The sequence below is a fragment of the Meriones unguiculatus genome, chromosome 4, assembly GCF_030254825.1.
Source record: "Meriones unguiculatus strain TT.TT164.6M chromosome 4, Bangor_MerUng_6.1, whole genome shotgun sequence".
NCBI classification, from domain to species: Eukaryota; Metazoa; Chordata; class Mammalia; order Rodentia; family Muridae; genus Meriones; species Meriones unguiculatus.
The window spans coordinates 137,755,663-137,774,515 of NC_083352.1; the positions used below are offsets into that span (position 1 = coordinate 137,755,663).

The window sequence follows — 18,853 nt, forward strand, 5'->3', positions numbered from 1 at the left end:
TGACTGATGCATCAGTTTCTTCAGTCGCATCTCTGCCTCAGATTCTCTTGTCCATCTCCTATATTTTATGGTTATGCTTATGTCTTTTGTTACTGTTCTTTTCCGTAGGTTTTTTTTATCTCCAGGATACCCCCAGGTTGTGTTGTTTATTTCATTGCTTTTATGTCCATTTTCAGGTTATGAACAGTTTCATTCATTTCCATTTTAAAGGCCTCTATCTTCTTTATAAAATTGAATTTAAGGTCATTTTCTTGTGCTTTGGCTGTGTTACGATATTCAGGGCCTGCTGTAGTAGGATAGCTGGGCTCTGGTGGTGCCCACAATGCCCTGGATCTTGTTGATTGGCTGTCCCTGGTGCTTTCTGGCCACCCGGATATTCCTGGTGCTTGCAGGACTCCTGAATGTTTCTGATGCCAGCAGGCCTCCTTGGGAAGGAAGGCAGATCTGGGGACTTGGACAGTGGAGCTTAGGGGCTAAAGCATACCTCAGTGCTACTGACTGTGTACCAGAGACCAGAGGGACCTGGTGGGATACGGATTATGGAAGATGGGGGTGCGTGTCTAACCTGGATATTCCTTGGTCCAGCAGGTATCCTTGGGAAGGCAGGCAGAGGAGGGCCTGAATCAGCTCAGGGGACAGAGCGTAGCTCACAGATGCTGGCTGTGCCCCAGAGGGACCTGGTAGGGCTCAAATGTTGCTTTCTGGTAGCAGAAAGCATGGAAGTGCTGATTTTTTTAAATACTGGTATTAGTAATAATTTCATATAAAGACTTCAATAATTATCACTCTTGAGGTGTGTTTTAATACTACACTTTTAAAATTATATTTAACTTATGTGTATATGTCTGTGTGGAATTATGTCCACATGAATTTAGGTACCTACAAAGGTCAGAAGATATTTAGAAATCTTGGAACAGAGGTGGTTATGAACCTGTGAACATGGATGCTGGGAAACTAGTGTGGGTCCTTTGAAAGAGCTTTGAATGTACTCGTCACCACTGATTTTCATAGTTCCTACTCTTGAGTTTCAATGTGTGAATGATTAGAAGAACAGAAGCAAGAAATAGAGAATAGTAGACCAACAGTCAGGTGCAAGTTCAAGGGGCCTATTACTAGCTAGCTGGGGTCTTTAAGTCGTTGACTATGGAAGCAAATGAAGTGATTATTATAGTTGTTCCTTGAAAATACTGTTTCTCTCATGAAATTACTTAGATCGTTACTTTTGTTGGCATGCTTTTTGAGGTCTTTGGAAATTAGTCTTCAGAAGCCCCGTTTCACTTTGTTATATTAAAAATTGTAGTTAGTCCTGAAAAATCTCTTTTGGGATGTATTTCAGCTTTTGCTCACTAGAGTGAAAATGACTGTGAGAATTCTGTATGCCTTTTTGCATTTAACTTAGGGTGTAAACATGACAGTGTGTTTGTGCATATCTAGATTTATTACTTATTTTGAGCGGCTATAGTTCTAGACAAGAACAACAATTCTGAAAACATCCACTTAGACTCTTACCCTGATTGAGTAGGTTGTATGAATTTAATAACAATATGGATCAAAGAAAGCCTGTAGGAAGTGAGTTTCACTTTTTTATTGTGTTATTTTTTTTCCCAATTTCTACATTAGTTACTTCCAGTGAGGAAAAATGTAGAAGAAAATGTGAGCATGCAACGATCTTATTTTGCACCAACTCTAGAATTACTTGTATCTCTAAGACTTTAATTTAGTTCTCATGTGATATTACTTCTATAACTTTATTGACTGTAGAAGATGACACTGCACTTTTAAAAGAATAACTTTTTTGTTGTTAGCTTTTTAGTTGGAGAAGGAGCCTACAGATGGGCAGTGGATCATGGGATACCCTCTTGCCCTCCTAGCATCATGACCACAAGTGAGTAAAACCTTCATGAGTTAAGCTGTACAAACAAGCCTAAAGTGTTATACTACTTCTATTCTGACACACTTATAAGTCGAAGTATTTATAATTAAAAGATAGGTCAAGCTTACTGATTTTTTTTTTTTCTCATCATCTTTTTATTCTGGAGATTTCCTCTTTGCTTTTTGTTTAGAGGCAGTGTTACTCTGTAAGCCAGGCTGCCCTGAAGCTTCCTGTATAGCTCTGAACGTGTAGAAGTCCTCCTAAGTGCTAGCATTACAGGTGTGAGTTTTCAAGGGGGGGGGGTTGTAGAGTTATTTCTCAAGTATCACTTTTAGGCTATTTAAAGTGGTTATGAATAGTAAAGCCAGAGTGCTTTCCCTGGAGGACACTGTGAGGAAGTAGGGAAGGGATGTTTAACTGCTCTTGAGGTGAGGGAGGATTCTCCCTCACCCCTTTTCTCTCTCTTCCTCTCTCTGTCTCTCTTCCTTCCAAGACAGGGTTTGTCTGTGTAGCCTTGGCTGTCCTGGACTTACTTTGTAGACGAGGCTGGCCTTGATCTCACAGAGATCTGTCTGTCTCTGCCTCCTGAGTGCTGGCATTATATGCGTGCACCACCATGCCTGGCTTCTTTTTGTTTTCTTGAGACAGGGCTTCTCTGCATAGTCCTGGCTGTTCTGGAACTACCTCTGAGGACCATGCTGGCCTTGAACACAGAGCTCTGCCTGCCTCTATCCTGTCCCCGACTCCCTCCCTCGTGGTGGCACCAACAGTGTGTGCACCACCACCGCCCAGCCCCCCCTCCCTTTTTTCTGTTTCTTTTTTCACTTTTTAAGATTAGCTCATTTCTATTTGTTTGTTAATCTATTTGTTTAGTTATTTATTTTTGGGTATGGGTAATTTGCCTGCATCTATGTCTGTGCACCGTATTTGTGCAGTGGGCCAGAAGAGGGCTTCAGTTTCCCTAGAACTGGAGTTTCAGGTGATTATAAGCTATTGCTTGGATGCTGGAAATGGAATTGGGTTCCTCAGGAACAGTAGAAAAAGCTGTTAACTACTGAATTCAGCCCCTTGCTTTGTATTTTGAGGCAGGATTTTATTCACTCTATGTGCCAAGATGGCTTGAAATTTGTTATGGCACTCTGGTGGTTGGAATGAGAATGGCCCACATGGGTACATGCATTTGACTGGTTTCCAGTTGGTGCACTGTTGAGGAAGGACTAGGAGATATGGTCTTGTTGGAGAAGGCCTGTCATTGGTAGTGGGCTTTGAGGCTTCAGAAGCCCATGCCAGGCTCAGTCTTGTTCTCTCTCTGTCTCCATTTTCTGATCAGAGGTAAGCACTCAGCTGCTGCTCCAGAACCATGCCGGCTGCCATTCTCCTCACCATGAACTAATACCTTGTGAAATTTTAGGCCAACCCGCAGTTAAATTCTTTCCTCTACAAGTTGTCTTGATTATGCTGTCTCTTGGCCGCAATAGAACAGCAATACACGCTGGCCCCAAACCTAATTCTTCTAGCTCTGCTGCTCCATTGCTCAGATTATAGGCATGGGTACCATGCCTGACCCTAAGGAGTCAGCAACAACTTTTTAGGCTTAAATGTAAAGAAAGACACATGAGTTAAAACTGAGAAACTTGAGCAAGAAAAAAGGATACATTGTTTAATATGATGATGTTTTGCTGACTTCAGAACCACAGCATCCAAGTGATCCCCAGTAGAAAAATGGTCAAGTCATAGTAAGTAACAGGGAAACCCAAATTAAATGAGTCTGTGCTAAATCTATTTTCTTAATATGCAGAAAAGTGCTTAAAAGTTCTTAAAAGTGCTCTTGTTGAGCTCATGAAATTAACAGAAGACAGATTTTGGAGGATGGCTAAATCATGTAGTTCAAAAGTCTTAAAATCATCTAGTAATCTTTAATTGGAGAGAGAGATAGAGACAGACAGACACACAGACAGATAGACAGACAGACACACACACAGATACAGACAGAGAGATAGACCGGCAAGGATGAGGTGTGTGTATATATTAATAAATTTATAAATATACTTATATTATATACATATATATACATATAATATATTACATATATTTTTATATATACTGATTTATGTAGATTGCTTCTCAGTGAGCATTCAGACCACTAAAGAAAAACAAAACAAAAAACCACAAGAGAAATATCCTGTGTCCAACCCAGAGGAACTGGGGTAAAGCTCCATATCTGCAGAGAGCTATGCAGCTGCCACTCTCCTCTTACCCCAAATGGAACTGTTGAGCTTGCTCCCCTCTTGCTGGTTGCTTGTGATCCTGCTTTTACTTTCTGTCTTTATGGATCTGTCTCTTTGGCTACCTTAGAGAATTGCAGTAAAATCTAGCCTGTATGTATGGCATATTTCACCTAATGTCGTTCCTTCAAAGTGTTCATGTTGTTGTTGCACAGCTCAGAAGTCTTCCTGTTTCATGGCTGAATAATATTCCATTGTGTCTTTATTTTTTCCCTGGTGCTGCGTGCATGTTGCAGGTACCCGAATTACTTCTTGTTCTCTCATCATTAAAAAAAAAAAAAGGTTATGTTGCTTTGGGCTTGTGATATTTCCTAAAATTACTATTTTTAAATATTTCCTATAATAATGTGATGTGTTTTTTTTCTCTGCTTTTTAGAAGAATTCTTTATATATGCTTTTCTTCAATGTAAACATGGTATGCCTAGATGTTGGTTTCTTTGTGCTTTGTCTACTTGGTGTGTGGATTAGTTTTATTTTCTTTTAAAAAGTTTACTCATGCCAGGCCGGGTGGCCCATGCCTGTAATCTCAGCACTGAGTGGGGATTGTGGGGAGAGGCAAATGGATCGGTGTGGGTTTGAGCAGCCTGATCTACAAAGCGAGTCCAGGACAGCCAAGGCCACACAGAAAAACCCTGTTTCGGAAACAAAACAAAATAAAAGTTTACTCATGGTTTGTAATGTTGGCATGTATAGGAGTGTCACTGCTGTGGAGGTGCTGGGAACTGGGAGAATGGAGATGGTGAATGAGGTGGACTCAAGTCTCATGGACTAGCCAGCTCTATTCAGAGTCTCTGACACTTTATACTCTGAGGGTTAAGAAAGGTCACGTGAATAAAGTTCTCATAAGTTCAAGCTGTGTACAACCACCAGGACAAGCCATACTTGCAAAACCACGTTTTTCCATAAAGCATATAAAGCATAATTTAAACATTTAATTGAATAAACACCAGCAAGCAATAATGAGTAATCTGAGTTCAACTCTCTAACACCTGGATGGAGCACAAAAACACATTCCAAAAACAATTGTGTGATTTAAAGAGGTCACAAGACTCTTGTTTTCTTTGAGTGTTCTCACAAACACTCAGAATTCTCCTCAGACTCTATTCTTGGGTTGTGTTCCAAAATAGGTTGGTTTAGTGTAATTGACTTCTTCATTACAGAGATACAAGGTGTGCTTTCTAAATATATGGTCTTAATAAATGCAGTGTGAATAGTTAGAAATAAAAACAACAGCACGTAAGTTATTTGTCTTATTGCTGTGACAAATACCTGACCCTTTGGAAGGAAAGGTTCCTTGAGGTCTACAGTACATGGCTCACAGCCCATCATGGCAGGAGAGGTGTGACAGGATGAAGAGGAGGGCTCTGTCCTACTGTTACCCAGGTTAGGAAGTGGACAGTAATGAGTGCTTAGGCTTAGGTTGCTTTGTCCTTTTTATTCAGTCGATTGTTCCAGCTCATGAAATGGTGCTACCCAAGTTTAGGCTCGGTCCTTCTCTTTCATTAACCTATTTATATAGTCTGAAGTATATTTATAGTGCTTCTAAGTCCCATCAAGTTGACCATAAAGATAACAAATAATAGCAATAATTGATAGTAGATATTAACAAATACAGTAAATGTATGTTATAAAAATATGTTATTTAGACATTTAACTCTTTCAAATTATAAAAATCCGACACATCTAAGTATTTATGGGGTACAGGGATTCATTGTACATTGTGAGGGTGAGATCAGGCTAATTAGCATATCTGTCATTGTAAGTTGCTTTTATTTGTATTTATTTACTCTGTGTGTGCATGTGCACGTGTGTGGTTTTTCTAGCGGCATCTCAGTATGCCGTCAGTAGGACGAAGATTGAAAAACGCTGACGTCTTCAAATAGGTCTTCCCTTTTGACTGTTTACGAGGTTGCCCACTTTGTCCTGCTTTCTCCCTGGCAGCCCCGAGATACTGTCTATGTGTATAGTTTTGTCGTCTTCAGCTTCACATCGTGCTACCAAGTGGCTTAGCTGGGAAAGGCACTTGCTGCTGAGCTTATGACTTGAGTTTGAAATGTGGACACACATTGGTGGAAAAAGAGAACCAATCCCTGGACGTTGTCTTCTGACCTCAGTGTATATGCTACAACACACATACAATGTGTGTACATTAATGCTCTGTGTTTAGATTAGCTGTTGCTATTAACTTTTATGTTTTCTAGTATTTGCTCCTTATTTATTTATTTATTTATTTATGTATTTGTTTTTTTATTCCATTAATCTTTATTTGGTTTTATTTTCTTCAATAGTGATTTTAATTCTTATTTCTGAAACTATTGTATATAATTTTCCTATTTTCTTTTTGGTATGATTACCATGGAGATTAATTACCTTAAATTATAGCATAATTTGAATTTATGCTAGGTTAATGGGGCACTATTAATAAAGAGTTTTGTTATATACTTCTGTCACCACTCCCTTTCAGCTGTCAATGTCACAAGATTTCTTAATAGTCATAGAGATGGCTTAGCAAGTACAATGCCTGACACCAAGCCTTATAGCCTGATGATTCAAGTTTCATCTCAGACACACATGGTACAAGGAAGGAACTGATTCTTCAAAGTTGTCTTTTGACCTCTAGATACATGTCATTGCACATGCACAAACACACATTCTCTATTCATGTAAACACACACACACACACACACACACACACACGGAATAACCTTTTCCATGTTTTAGTTGTAAAATGGTGTAGAAAGTAAACAGGAACAACAGAACAGGAATAGCTTTTGTAATTGTGTATTCACCTGGGTCAGATCTCCATTGTAAGCCTTTGTGTCTTTTATGTTGTTGCCTGAGATCCTCTTGTTTTTGCCTGTTGATTTCCCTCTTTAGTCGTTCTTATAGGGAAGGTCTGGTGGTGGTCAGCTGTGTATGTTGAGACTATCTTAATTTAGTCCTCGTTTTTGAAACACAGGTCAATTAGATCTGGGATTTGTGCTTTACAGCTCCTTTTCTTTCAGTTCTGTGAACACATGAATTGATAACTTAGGGCCTCAAAGATTTGGATGAGAAATCTGTTTATAATCCTTTGCTGAGTCTTAGTGTGTGACTATTGGCCTTTAAAATCTCTGTCTTTGGCACAAGTCCTCACTCTTGATTAGTTTCTTTAGGTGTACAGATTTTAGTAGGTTTATCCTATATGATATGTCTATATGAGTGAGTATATACCGTGTGCGTCTTTCTGCTTCTGGGATAGCTCAGGATGATCTTTTCCAGATCCCATCATTTACCTGCAAATTTCATGATTTCCTTGTTTTTTTATTGCTGAGTAATATTCCATTGTGTAAATGAATCACAATTTCTGTATCCATTCCTTCACTGAGAGGCATCTGGGCTGTTTCCAGATTCTGGCTATTACAAATAAAGCTGCTACAAACATGGTTGAGCAAATATCCTTATTGTGTACTTGTGTCTCTTTTGGGTATATAGCTAGGAGTGGTATAGCTTGCTAAAATGCTCAGTCCCTATCCAGAAAGGCAAAGAGGATGGACATCAGAAGAAGAAGAGAACAGGAAACAAGTTAGGAGCCTCCCACAGAGGGCCTCTGAAAGGGTCTGCCCTGCAGACTATCAAAGCAGATACTAAGACTCATGGTCAACTCTTTGGCAGAGTGCATGGAATCTTATGAAAGAAGTGGGAAACAGTAAGATCTGGAGAGGACAGGAACTCCACAAGGAGAGCAACAGAACCAAAAATCTGAGCACAGGGGTCTTTCCTGAGACTGATTCTCCAATCAAGGACCATGCATGGAGACAACCTAAGACCCCTGCACATATGTAGCCCATGGCAGTTCAGGGTCCAAATGGGTTCCCTTGTAATAGGAATAGGGACTGCCTCTGACATGAACTCAGTGGCCTGCTCCTTAATTACCTCCCCCTGAGGGGGGGAGCAGCATTACCAGGCCACAGAAGAAGACAATGCAGCCACTCCTGATGAGACCTAGTTGACTAGGATCAGAAGGAAGGAAAAGAAGACCTCTCCTATCAGTGGACTTGGGGAGGGGCATGCGTGCAGAATGGGGAGGAAGGAAGGGATTGGAATGGGAGGAGGGAGGGAACCATAGGGGGGATACAAAGTGAATAAAGTGTAATTAATAAAGAATAAAAAAATGGAAAAAATAAATTAATCTAAAAAATCTCTGTCTCTGGTCTTTGATAATTAAACATAAAAATCAAAACTTTATAAATTGATACAACTTTTTTAAATATAATTTTTTATTTATTACAATTTATTCACTTTGTATCCTAGCTGTAGCTCCACCCTCATCCCCTCCCAATCCTTCCCTCTCTCCCTCCTTCCCTCCCTCCCTCATTCATACAACATTTATATGTATTTATGTTGTAGAATTTTGTACAGTTTTGAAGTTTATGAGAATGCAGTTAGATTGAGCAGTGTGCCGGTCCCTGAAGAACTTGAACTTGTCAGAGTCCTGATCTCCAAGTTACTGGGCTGTGTGTTTTCAGGTTTAAGCTGCAGAGTCCATATCGTGTCATAAAGCACCACGCTTAGTTACTCTTTCTTGTCCTTGTTGCCATTCTTTATCAGGCTTCTCTTTCTTCTGACCTTTCCTGGTCTTCTTTTCTATCCTGGTATCTGCTGACCACAGTTGTCTTTTGTTAATCGACTTGTTTAGCTTACACAAATGAGTAAGAAAGAGTTCAATTTTTCTTTCTGTGCTTGCTTTATGTCATTAAACTGTCTTTTTATTTCATTAAATGTCTTATCATATCTACCCATGGAACAAATGACAAACTTTGTTTTTTACAACTCACTATTATTCTATTGTTTATATGTGATTCCTTTTCTTACCTACTTTTATCCATTGGTGAGCACCTTGATTGATTTCATGCCATGGGTACTATGTTTGATGCTACAGTAAACACTGGAGTATGTTTGTTTCCATGATAGGATGATTTCATTCATTTGGATATACAATGTATAATAGGTTTACTAGCTTACATGGCAGTTATATTCTCAGACGGAGCTTGGTACTATTTTCTATGATGACTGTTGATTTATGTTCTTACTGAGAAGCATTGGAGTTCCTCTGTGTCTTTCTGTTGACATGTACTTTCCTCTTTTGATAACATCATTCTACTTGGATGAAGAGATAATTCATTATCCTTCTGAATTGCTTTTACCTTATGGCTGTTTTTGCTGTACATTGTTTATATACTTTTGGGCCTCTTTATGTTTGCTTGGGAAATGCCATTTAAATAATTTGTCTCATATCCTTTGTCCATTTAAAAAAGCAGGTAATTTGTATGGTTTGCTGCTGCCCTTTGGAATTTGCTGTATACTCAAGTTTTGTAGCAATTTCAGGTCTTGCATGCAGAGCTGTGATTTTTTTTTTCTTTTATTGAAAATAAATTTTTTGAGCTTCCAAGATGGTGGTGGCTAGTGTGCAGCATAGCTGAAAGTGAGAGGACCTGTAATGCGGAAATTGGTGAGTGAAGGGGCTGATCAACCCAGAACAGAGTTATCTAGACTTCCAAGAAGAAAGAGACTAACCATGATCTGAGTCCATCTAGAATCAGGTCACGGCAGACTCCTTTGGGAGGAGACACCCCGAGAGGTGATCCCTAGGCACTTCCCGGCAACCAAAACCCTACTCCCTCATTGGAGGAGGCAGGAGGCGTCCAGCAGAATCTGCCACAGACCACACTGTCTGTACCCCAGCCCCAGTGAGAGCTGCAGCTCCCACCAAAAAACAACAACAACAACAAAAACAAAACAAAAAACAAAACCCGAGATTGGGGCTGAGAAAATCCAGTCCTTTCGGGCACTCCCCAGAGAACCAGAACGCCACCATAACCCTGCCACGGCGGAGCAGAAGGCTAGAGAGGCACACAACGGCTTCACAGCGCCGGGAAAAGCCGGGACCCCAGTGTTGCCAGCTGCTCCTAGCAAACAAACTTCAGCTCGGGATCTGGGACTGTGGTCATTCAACACGTCTTGAGACTTTCCCGGGACCAGTGCAATAAGGTCTAGCACCAAGTCCTAACACTGGCGGCCACCCCCCCCCCCCCGACTTCTGGCAGAGAAGCCCCGGCTCAGGATCTGGACTGAGAAGTCCCAACTCCTTCTGGCACTCTCCTGAGAGTGCCTCCATAAGCTTGCCCTAGTGGAGGGGAAGGCCAGAGGGGAAGGACAGAGAGGCAGCCTGCCACCGGTCACAGCACCCCCTCTCCAGCTCACCCAGTGGCCCCTGGCAGAGAAACCCAAGCTCTGGATCTGAGGACACTCAACCATACCTGGCACTCTCTTGAAATCAGCAAACATAAGTTCTACCGCCAGGCTGCTTCTGGCAGAGAGATCTGGTCCCAGGATCTGGGATTGAGAACACTCAACCTAACTCTTTCCCGAGCTACCCCGGGACCAGTCAACATAACCCCTCCTGGCAGAGGGAAAGGACAGAGAGGCAGCACACAGGAAAGCTGGACACCAAGTCCTGCGGCCACAGTGCCATAGAGCTGACTGTTAGCCTACCCGCACATTTGCCGCCTCAGGACCAAATCAGAGAGTAGAGAGCAAGGGGAACCCTGTGCATTCCAGCTGGTCCTTCAAGACAGTGAGTGAGCCTTCTAGGGAGAGTTTGCCCCAGACCCAGTTGCCTCGCCACAGAAGCAACCAGATGAGATCCCTGCCACCCACACCCCTAGTGTGGGCATCATAAGGATATTTGGGATAGTGACCCCAATGTTGAAGCCTCTGCCTTGTGGGTCCACCAGTGTAATCCAGGCAAACAATCCCTGGATCTCGGACAAAACTGCATAATAGTGGCCTGCAGGCCACTGCAATAGTCAGATAATCCGCACATGCACACTGCACCCGCTAAAAGCGCATGCGAATAGCGCCAGCGTCACATTCCTTACTTAGGCAAAACTAAAACCAAAACGCCCACTCCCAAACCAGCGAACCTCTCTCATCTTCCTGAAAAAACAGTCTAGAAAACAGAAAGAGACGATCATAGGCTGAACTACAAACTCGAGGAACAAACAGTGAGGGTTATAAATAACCAGATGGCTAGAGGCAGACATAAGAACACACCCAACAAAAATCAGGACATAATGACCTCACCAGCAACCCCACAAACCAATGGATACTTCAATTCACTGGATATACAAGAAACCGACCTCAAAACTATGTTTCTCCAGCTATTAGAGACCCATAAAGATGAAATGAACAAAGCTCTCAGAGAAATAGCCAAAGAAATCTTGATGAACAAAGAGGAAACAAATAGAGCTCTCAGAGAAATGACCACGAAAATTGAGGCACATAAAGAAAAAATGAACAAAGCTCTCAAAGAAATGTCCACACAAATGAAGACAAATGAAGAAATAAAGCTCTCATAGAAATACAGGCAATTATAACCAAAGAAATAGAGGCACAATTAGTGATATATAGAGAGGAAACGGACAAAAAAATAGAAGCTGTCATTGAAAAGCAGGACTCTACATTCAAACAGATGAAGGAAATGGTACAAGACATGAAAACAGAATTAGAATCAATAAAGAAAACACAAATAGAGAAAAACCTGGAGCTGGAGAACATAGAGAAAAGATCAGGAACTACAAAGGTAAGCATCACCAACAGAATACAAGAGATGGAAGAAAGAATCTCAGGAGCCGAAGATACACTTGCGGAAATTGACACGTCTCTCAAAGAAAAAAATAAAATCAGAAAAGTTCCAAACACAAAACATCCAAGAAATCAAGGACACCATGAAAAGACAAAATCTAAGAATAATAGGAGTAGAAGAAAAAGAAGACATCAGGCTCAAATGTCCGGAAAATATTTTCAAGAAAATTATAGAAGAAAATTTTCTCAACTTAAAGAAGGAGATGTCCATAAACATACAAGAGGCCTACAGAACACCAAGTAGACTAGACCAGAAAAGAAATTCTCCACGTCACATCATAGTCAAAACACTGAACCTACAGAACAAAGAAAAAATTCTAAAAGCAGCAAGGGAAAAAGGCCAAGTAAACTATGAAGGTAGACCTATCAGAATCACACCAGATTTCTCAACAGAAACTATGAAAACCAGAAGGGCCTGGACAGAAATCATACAGTCCTTCCTTAAGGGACCACAGATTCCAACCCAGACTACTATACCCAGCAAAACTTTCAATCAACATAGAAGGAGAATTCAAAATATTCCATGACAAAACCAAATTTAAACAATATCTACATAGTAACCCAGCTCTAAAGAAGTTACTAGAAGGGAAACTCCAAACCAAAGATAACAACTACATCTAAGGAAACAGAGGAAAGAGATAACTACACAACAAAAAAACCCAAAGAATACAAGCAGTGAAACTCAGTGACACCACCAACCCCACATCAAAAGTAAGTAACAATTGTTGGTCACTAGTATCTATCAACATGAACGAACTCAACTCCCCAATAAAAAGACACAGACTAACAGAATGGTTTCAGCAACAGGATCCAACATTCTGTTGCATCCAAGAAACACACCTATGCAACAAAGATAAACACTACCTCAGAGTAAAGGGCTGGAAAAATGTTTTTCGAGCAAATGGTTCCAGAAAACAAGCTGGAGTAGCCATCCTAATATCTAATAAAATAGACTTTCAACCCAAGTTAATCAAAATAGATAAGGAGGGCCACTATATCTCATCAAAGGAAAAATCCACCAAGAGGACATCACAATTTTGAATATGTATGCCCCAAATAAAAGAGCACCTATATTCATAAATGAAACAATATTAAAGCTTAAATCACACATTGATCCTAATACCTTAATAGTGGGAGACTTCAACACTCCACTCTCAACAAGGGACAGATCAACTAGACAGAAAACAAATAGGGAAATAAAAACACTTAGAGTCCCTAAATCAAATGAACCTAATAGACGTCTACAGATCTTTTCATCCAAACTCAAAAGAGTATACCTTCTTTTCAGCACCACATGGAACCTTCTCCAAAATAGACCATAGAGTTGGTCATAAAGCATGCCTCAACATATACAAAAAGATTGAAATAATCCCTTGTATTCTATCTGACCACCATGGACTAAAGCTGGACCTCAGCAAAAACAGAAATAACAAAAAGCCGACACACACATGGAAACTGAACAACTTGTTACTCAATGACAGCTGGGTTAAGAAATAAAGAAATTAAAGACTTCCTAGAATTCAATGAAAATGAAGGCACAACATACCCAAATTTATGGGACACATTAAAAGCAGTGCTCAGAGGAAAATTTATAGCACTAAGTGCCTTCCAGAAGAAATTTGTAACATCACATAAAAGCACCTTCATGGCCCAACTGAAAAACCTAGAAAAAAAAAAAAAGAAGCAGAAACACCCAAGATGGCTGGATTTCCAAGATGGCTGGAAATAATCAAACTCAGGGCTGAAATAAATCAATTAGAAACAAATAAAACTATTCAAAGAATCAATGAAACAAAAAGCTGGTTCTTTGAGAAAATCAACAAGATAGACAAACCCTTAGCCAAACTAACTAAAAAGCAGAGAGAATCTATCCATATCAGCAAAATCAGAAATGAAAAGGGTGACATAATTACAGACACTGAGGAAATTCAAACAATCATTAGGTCATACTTCAAAAGCCTATATGCCACAAAATTTGAAAACCTAAATGAAATGGACAATTTTATTGATAGATTCCATCTTCCAACATTAAGTCAAGATCAGGTAGAAAGACTGAATAGCCCTATATCCCCCAAGGAAATTGAAGCAGTAATTAACAGTCTCCCCTCCCCAAAAAAAGCCCTGGGCCAGATGGTTTCAGCGCAGAATTCTACCAGACCTTCAAAGAAGTGCTAACACCAATTCTCCTCAAACTATTCAACAAAATAGAGACAGAAGGTACATTACCAAACTCATTCTATGAAGCGACAGTCACCCTGATACCTAAACCACACAAAGACCCAACAAAAAAAATAGAACTTCAGACCTATCTCTCTTATGAACACTGACGCAAAAATACTCAATAAAATACTTGCAAACTGAAGTATTTTATTCTTCAGAACATATCAAAGATATCATCCACCATGACCAAGTAGGCTTCATCCCAGACATGCAAGGGTGGTTCAGCATACGGAAATCCATCAATGTAATCCACCACATAAACAAACTGAAGGAGAAAAACCACATGATCATCTCCTTAGATGCCGAAAAAGCATTTGACAAAGTCCAACACCCATTCATGTTTAAAGTCTTGGAGAGATCAGGGATACAAGGCACATATCTAAACATAGTAAAGGCAATATACAGCAAGCCTATAGTCAACATCAAACTCAATGGAGAGAAACTTAAATCAATCCCACTGAAATCAGGGACAAGACAAGGCTGCCCACTCTCTCCATACCTGTTCAACATAGTACTTGAAGTCCTAGCCAGAGCAATAAGACAACTAAAGGAGATCAAGGGGATACAGATCAGAAAGGAAGAAGTCAAAGTGTCACTATTTGTAGATGATAGGATAGTATATATGAGCGACCCCAAAAATTCAACCAGAGAACTTCAGCTGATAAACACCTTCAGCAAAGTGGCAGGATACAAAATCAACTAAAAAAAAAATCAGAAGCTCTCCTGTATACCAAAGACAAAAGGGCCGAGAAAGAAATTAGGGCAACAACACCCTTCACAATAGCCACCATTAACATAAAGTACCTTGGGGTGACACTAACCAAGCAAGTGAAAGACCTGTTTGAGAAAAACTTCAATTCTCTGAAGAAAGAAATTGAAGAAGATATCAGAAGACGGAAAGATCTCCTGTGCTCATGGATTGGTAGGATTAACATTGTGAAAATGGCCATCCTGCCAAAAGCAATCTACAGATTCAATGCAATTCCTATCAAAATACCAACTCAATTCTTTACTGATCATGAAAAAAAGATTCTCAACTTCATATGGAGAAACAAAACCCCCAGAATTTCCAAAACAATCCTGTACAACAAGAGATCATCTGGAGGTATCTCCATCCCTGATCTCAAGTTGTACTACAGAGCAGTAGTAATAAAAACTGCATGGTATTGGCATAAAAACAGAAAGGAGGATCAATGGAACCGAATAGAAGACCCAGAAAAAAAACCCACACACCTATGAATACTCGATTTTTGACAAAGAAGCCAAAACCATTCAATGGAAAAAAGACAGCATCTTCAACAAATGGTGCTGGTCTAACTGGATGTCTACATGCAGAAAAATGAAAATAGATCCATATTTATCACCCTGCACAAAACTAAACTCCAAGTGGATCAAAGACCTCAACATAATACCAGATACTCTAAATCTGTTAGAATAAAAAGTGGGGAACAGCCTAGAACTCATTGGCACAGGAGACAACTTCTTGAACAGAACACCAACAGCACAGGCTCTAAGAGCAACAATCAATAAATGGGACCTCATGAAACTGAAAAGCTTCTGTAAAGCAAAGGACACCATTTGGGAAAGAATCTTCACTAACCCTTTATCTGACAGAGGACTAATATCCAGTATATACAAAGAACTAAAGAAGCTGAAAAGCAGCAAACCACGTAATCCAATTAAAAAATGGGGTACAGAGCTAAACAGATTTCTCTGTAGAGGAATATAGAATGGCAGAGAATCACTTAAAGAAATGCTCAACCTCATTAGTCATCAGGGAAATGCAAATCAAAATGACCTTGAGATTTTACCTCACACCCATCAGAATGGCCAAGATGAAAAACTCAAGTGAGAACACATGCTGGAGAGGTTGTGGAGAAAGGGGAACCCTCCTTCATTGCTGGTGGGAATGTAAACTGGTACAACCACTTTGGAAATCTATCTGGCGCTTTCTCAGACAATTAGGAATAGTGCTTCCTCAAGACCCACTTACCCACTTACCACTGCAAAGTATATACCCAAACTTTGCTCAAGTACACAAAAGGGATATTTGCTCAACCATGTTTATAGCAGCTTTATTTGTAATAGCCAGAACCTGGAAACAACTTAGATGTCCATCAACGGAGGAATGGATACACAGATTGTGGTATTTTTACACAATGGAATACTACTCAGCAGTCAAAAAGAGGAAATCATGAAATTTGCAGGCAAATGATGGGATCTAGAAAAGATCATTCTGAGTGAAATATCCCAGAAGGAGAAAGACAAACACGGTAGATATTCACTTATATAGAACTATAAGATATGATAAACATAATGAAATGTATACACCTAAAAATAGATAATCAAGAAGCCAAAACCATTCAATGGGAGCTGTGTGTGTATGTGTGATTTTTTATTTTGTCAGTAGCATTCTGTTCTGGTTACTGTGGTTTTGTAATCTGTCTTTTAAGTGAGGTTGTGTGATGCTGCAGCTTTATTTTTGCTGAAGATGGCTAGGATTCCTCAGGATCTGCTATGGTTACAGGTGAATTTTGATTGCTTTCTCAAATTCTATGAAAAATGTTTATGGTATTTTCATGTAGATTGCATGAAATCTATGGATTTGTTTTAGGTTGTATATGTATTTTGAAAGTATTGGTTGGTGTTTTTAATTTTTTTGTGTATGTTTATGTCCTTTTAAATTTCTTTTTTAAAATTTATCTTTTTTTAAAATTAATTACAGTTTATTTATTTGTATCCCAGCTGTAGTCCCCTTCCTCGTCCCCTCCCAATCCTGCCCTCCCTCCCTCATCTCCTCCCATGTCCCTCCCCACGTCCACTGTTGGGGAAGCCTTCCTCACCTTCCCTCTGACCCTAGCCTATCAGGTCTCATCAGGACTGGCTCAGAGGCCCTCTGTTGTAGGCTCCTGTCCTGCTTCCTGTTTTCTCCTCTCCCGATGTCTGTCCCATTTGTCTTTCTGAGTGAGGATTGATCATCTTACCCAGGGTCCTCCTTCTTGCTTAGCTTCTTTAGGGGTACAGATTTTAGTATGCTTATCCTATATTATATGTGTAATATCTACTTATAAGAGAGTACATACCATGTATATCTTTCTGCTTCTGGATATCTCACTCAGGATGATCTTTTCTAGTTACCACCATTTGCCTGCAAATTTCATGATTTCCCTGTTTTTAATTGCTACGTAGTATTTCACTGTGTAAATGTACCACAATTTCTGTATCCATTCCTCAGGTGAGGGACATCTGGGTTGTTTCCAGATTCTGGCTAGTTCAAATAAAGCTGCTAGGAACATGTTTGAGCATATATCCTTGTTGTATACTTGAGCATCTTTTGGATATATGCCTAGGAGTGGTATAGCTGTATCTTGAGGAAGCGCTATTCCTAGAAGTTAAACAGCAACAAACCAAGTAATCCAATTAAAAACTGGGGTACAGAGCTAAACAGAGAATTCTCAATAGAGGAATATCGAATGGCAGAGAAACACTTAAAGAGATGCTCAACATCCTTAGTTATCAGGGAAATGCAAATCAAAACAACTCAGATTTCACCTTACACCCATCAGAATGGCTAAGATCAAAAACTCAAGTAACAACACTTGCTGGAGAGGATGTGGAGAAAGGGGAACCCTCTTCCATTGCTGGTGAGAATATAAGCTTGTACAACCTTTTAAATTTCTTTACAGTCTTTTGTAGTTGCCACTATAGAGATTTCTCACTTCTTAAATTTATTCCTAGACATTCTGCTTCTGTGGTATTTATACATATAATCAACTTTCTTTTTTTTCATTCATGTTTTCATTTCACAGAAATACATTTTTATTTTTTGTTAACTTAATTTAGTAATTCTGTATTGGTATAAATTGCCTAAGACACAGTTAACAAATAACATACATGACAAATATACGTGTGTGTCTGTCTGTTTGCTTGCCTGCCTGTCTGTCTCTGTATGTATGTACATTCATTCATAGCATGATGTGTGGGGCTGGAGAGGGAACTCAGGTCATCAGGGGGTGGCAAAGAGGCCATTACCTGCTCAGACATCATGCTGGCCTGCTGTGCTCTAGGCCATTTCCAGTGGCTCTGTGAACTCTTCAGGTCTTTCAGTGTAGAGCCTGCCGTGAACTCTCTAGGTGAGCTAACACACAGAGAACGTAGGCTTCCTTCCTTTTCGGTTTATATTTGGAATAGTTTGAGAACTGTATTTCATTTGTTTTGAGATATTTTTTAGAATTCAGCAGTTAAAATCAAGTAATGGCCTTTGCTTTGTCAGGGAGACTCCCTTATACATCCTGTGTGCTCAGGGGTTGTCTTAGGATTCCTCCTGCTGTGAAGAGACACCAGGACTACTCCGGCCTGGTCTTGGAAAGGATAGCATTTGATTGGAGCTGATTTGGGTGTTTTTCTAGTCCCCCCAGTAGAGGCTCTGTGAAGTAGGAATTAACTATTGCCAGCTGTTTTTGTTCTACTGCATTTGATAAATAAGCAGGCCTTTGTCTGCAGTGTTTCTGTCAACTTGAGAGAATTTTTTTTTTTTTTTAGATTTGTTTATTTTATGTATGAGTGGTCTATCTGCATTTACATATGCCAGAAGGGGGAATCAGTTCTCATTATGGATGGTTGTGAGCCACCATGTGATCGCTGGGAATTGAACTCATGACCGTTGGAAGAGCAGCCAGTGCTCTTAACCACTAAACCATCTCTCTAGCCCCAATTTGAGAGAGAGACTTTATGATTTCTTTTTCATTTCCTCAGTGACCCGTTGGCTGTTCATGAACAAATTGCTTAA

General features: G+C 39.9%; 1 protein-coding gene across 14 annotated transcripts in view; it reads left to right on the forward strand.

Moving 5' to 3' along the window:
* The window catches only part of Tasp1 (taspase 1), a 225,635-nt gene that overhangs the window by 58,729 nt on the left and 148,053 nt on the right, over positions 1–18,853 (forward strand). For all 14 annotated transcript variants that reach the window (XR_009591656.1, XM_060383183.1, XM_060383190.1 and 11 more), the window contains one exon: positions 1,806–1,885. Coding sequence is in view for 13 of the 14 variants with exons in the window: in XM_060383183.1 (XP_060239166.1) it covers positions 1,806–1,885 (80 nt within the window). In the remaining variant the exon portion in view is untranslated. The remainder of the gene's footprint in view (positions 1–1,805; positions 1,886–18,853) is intronic.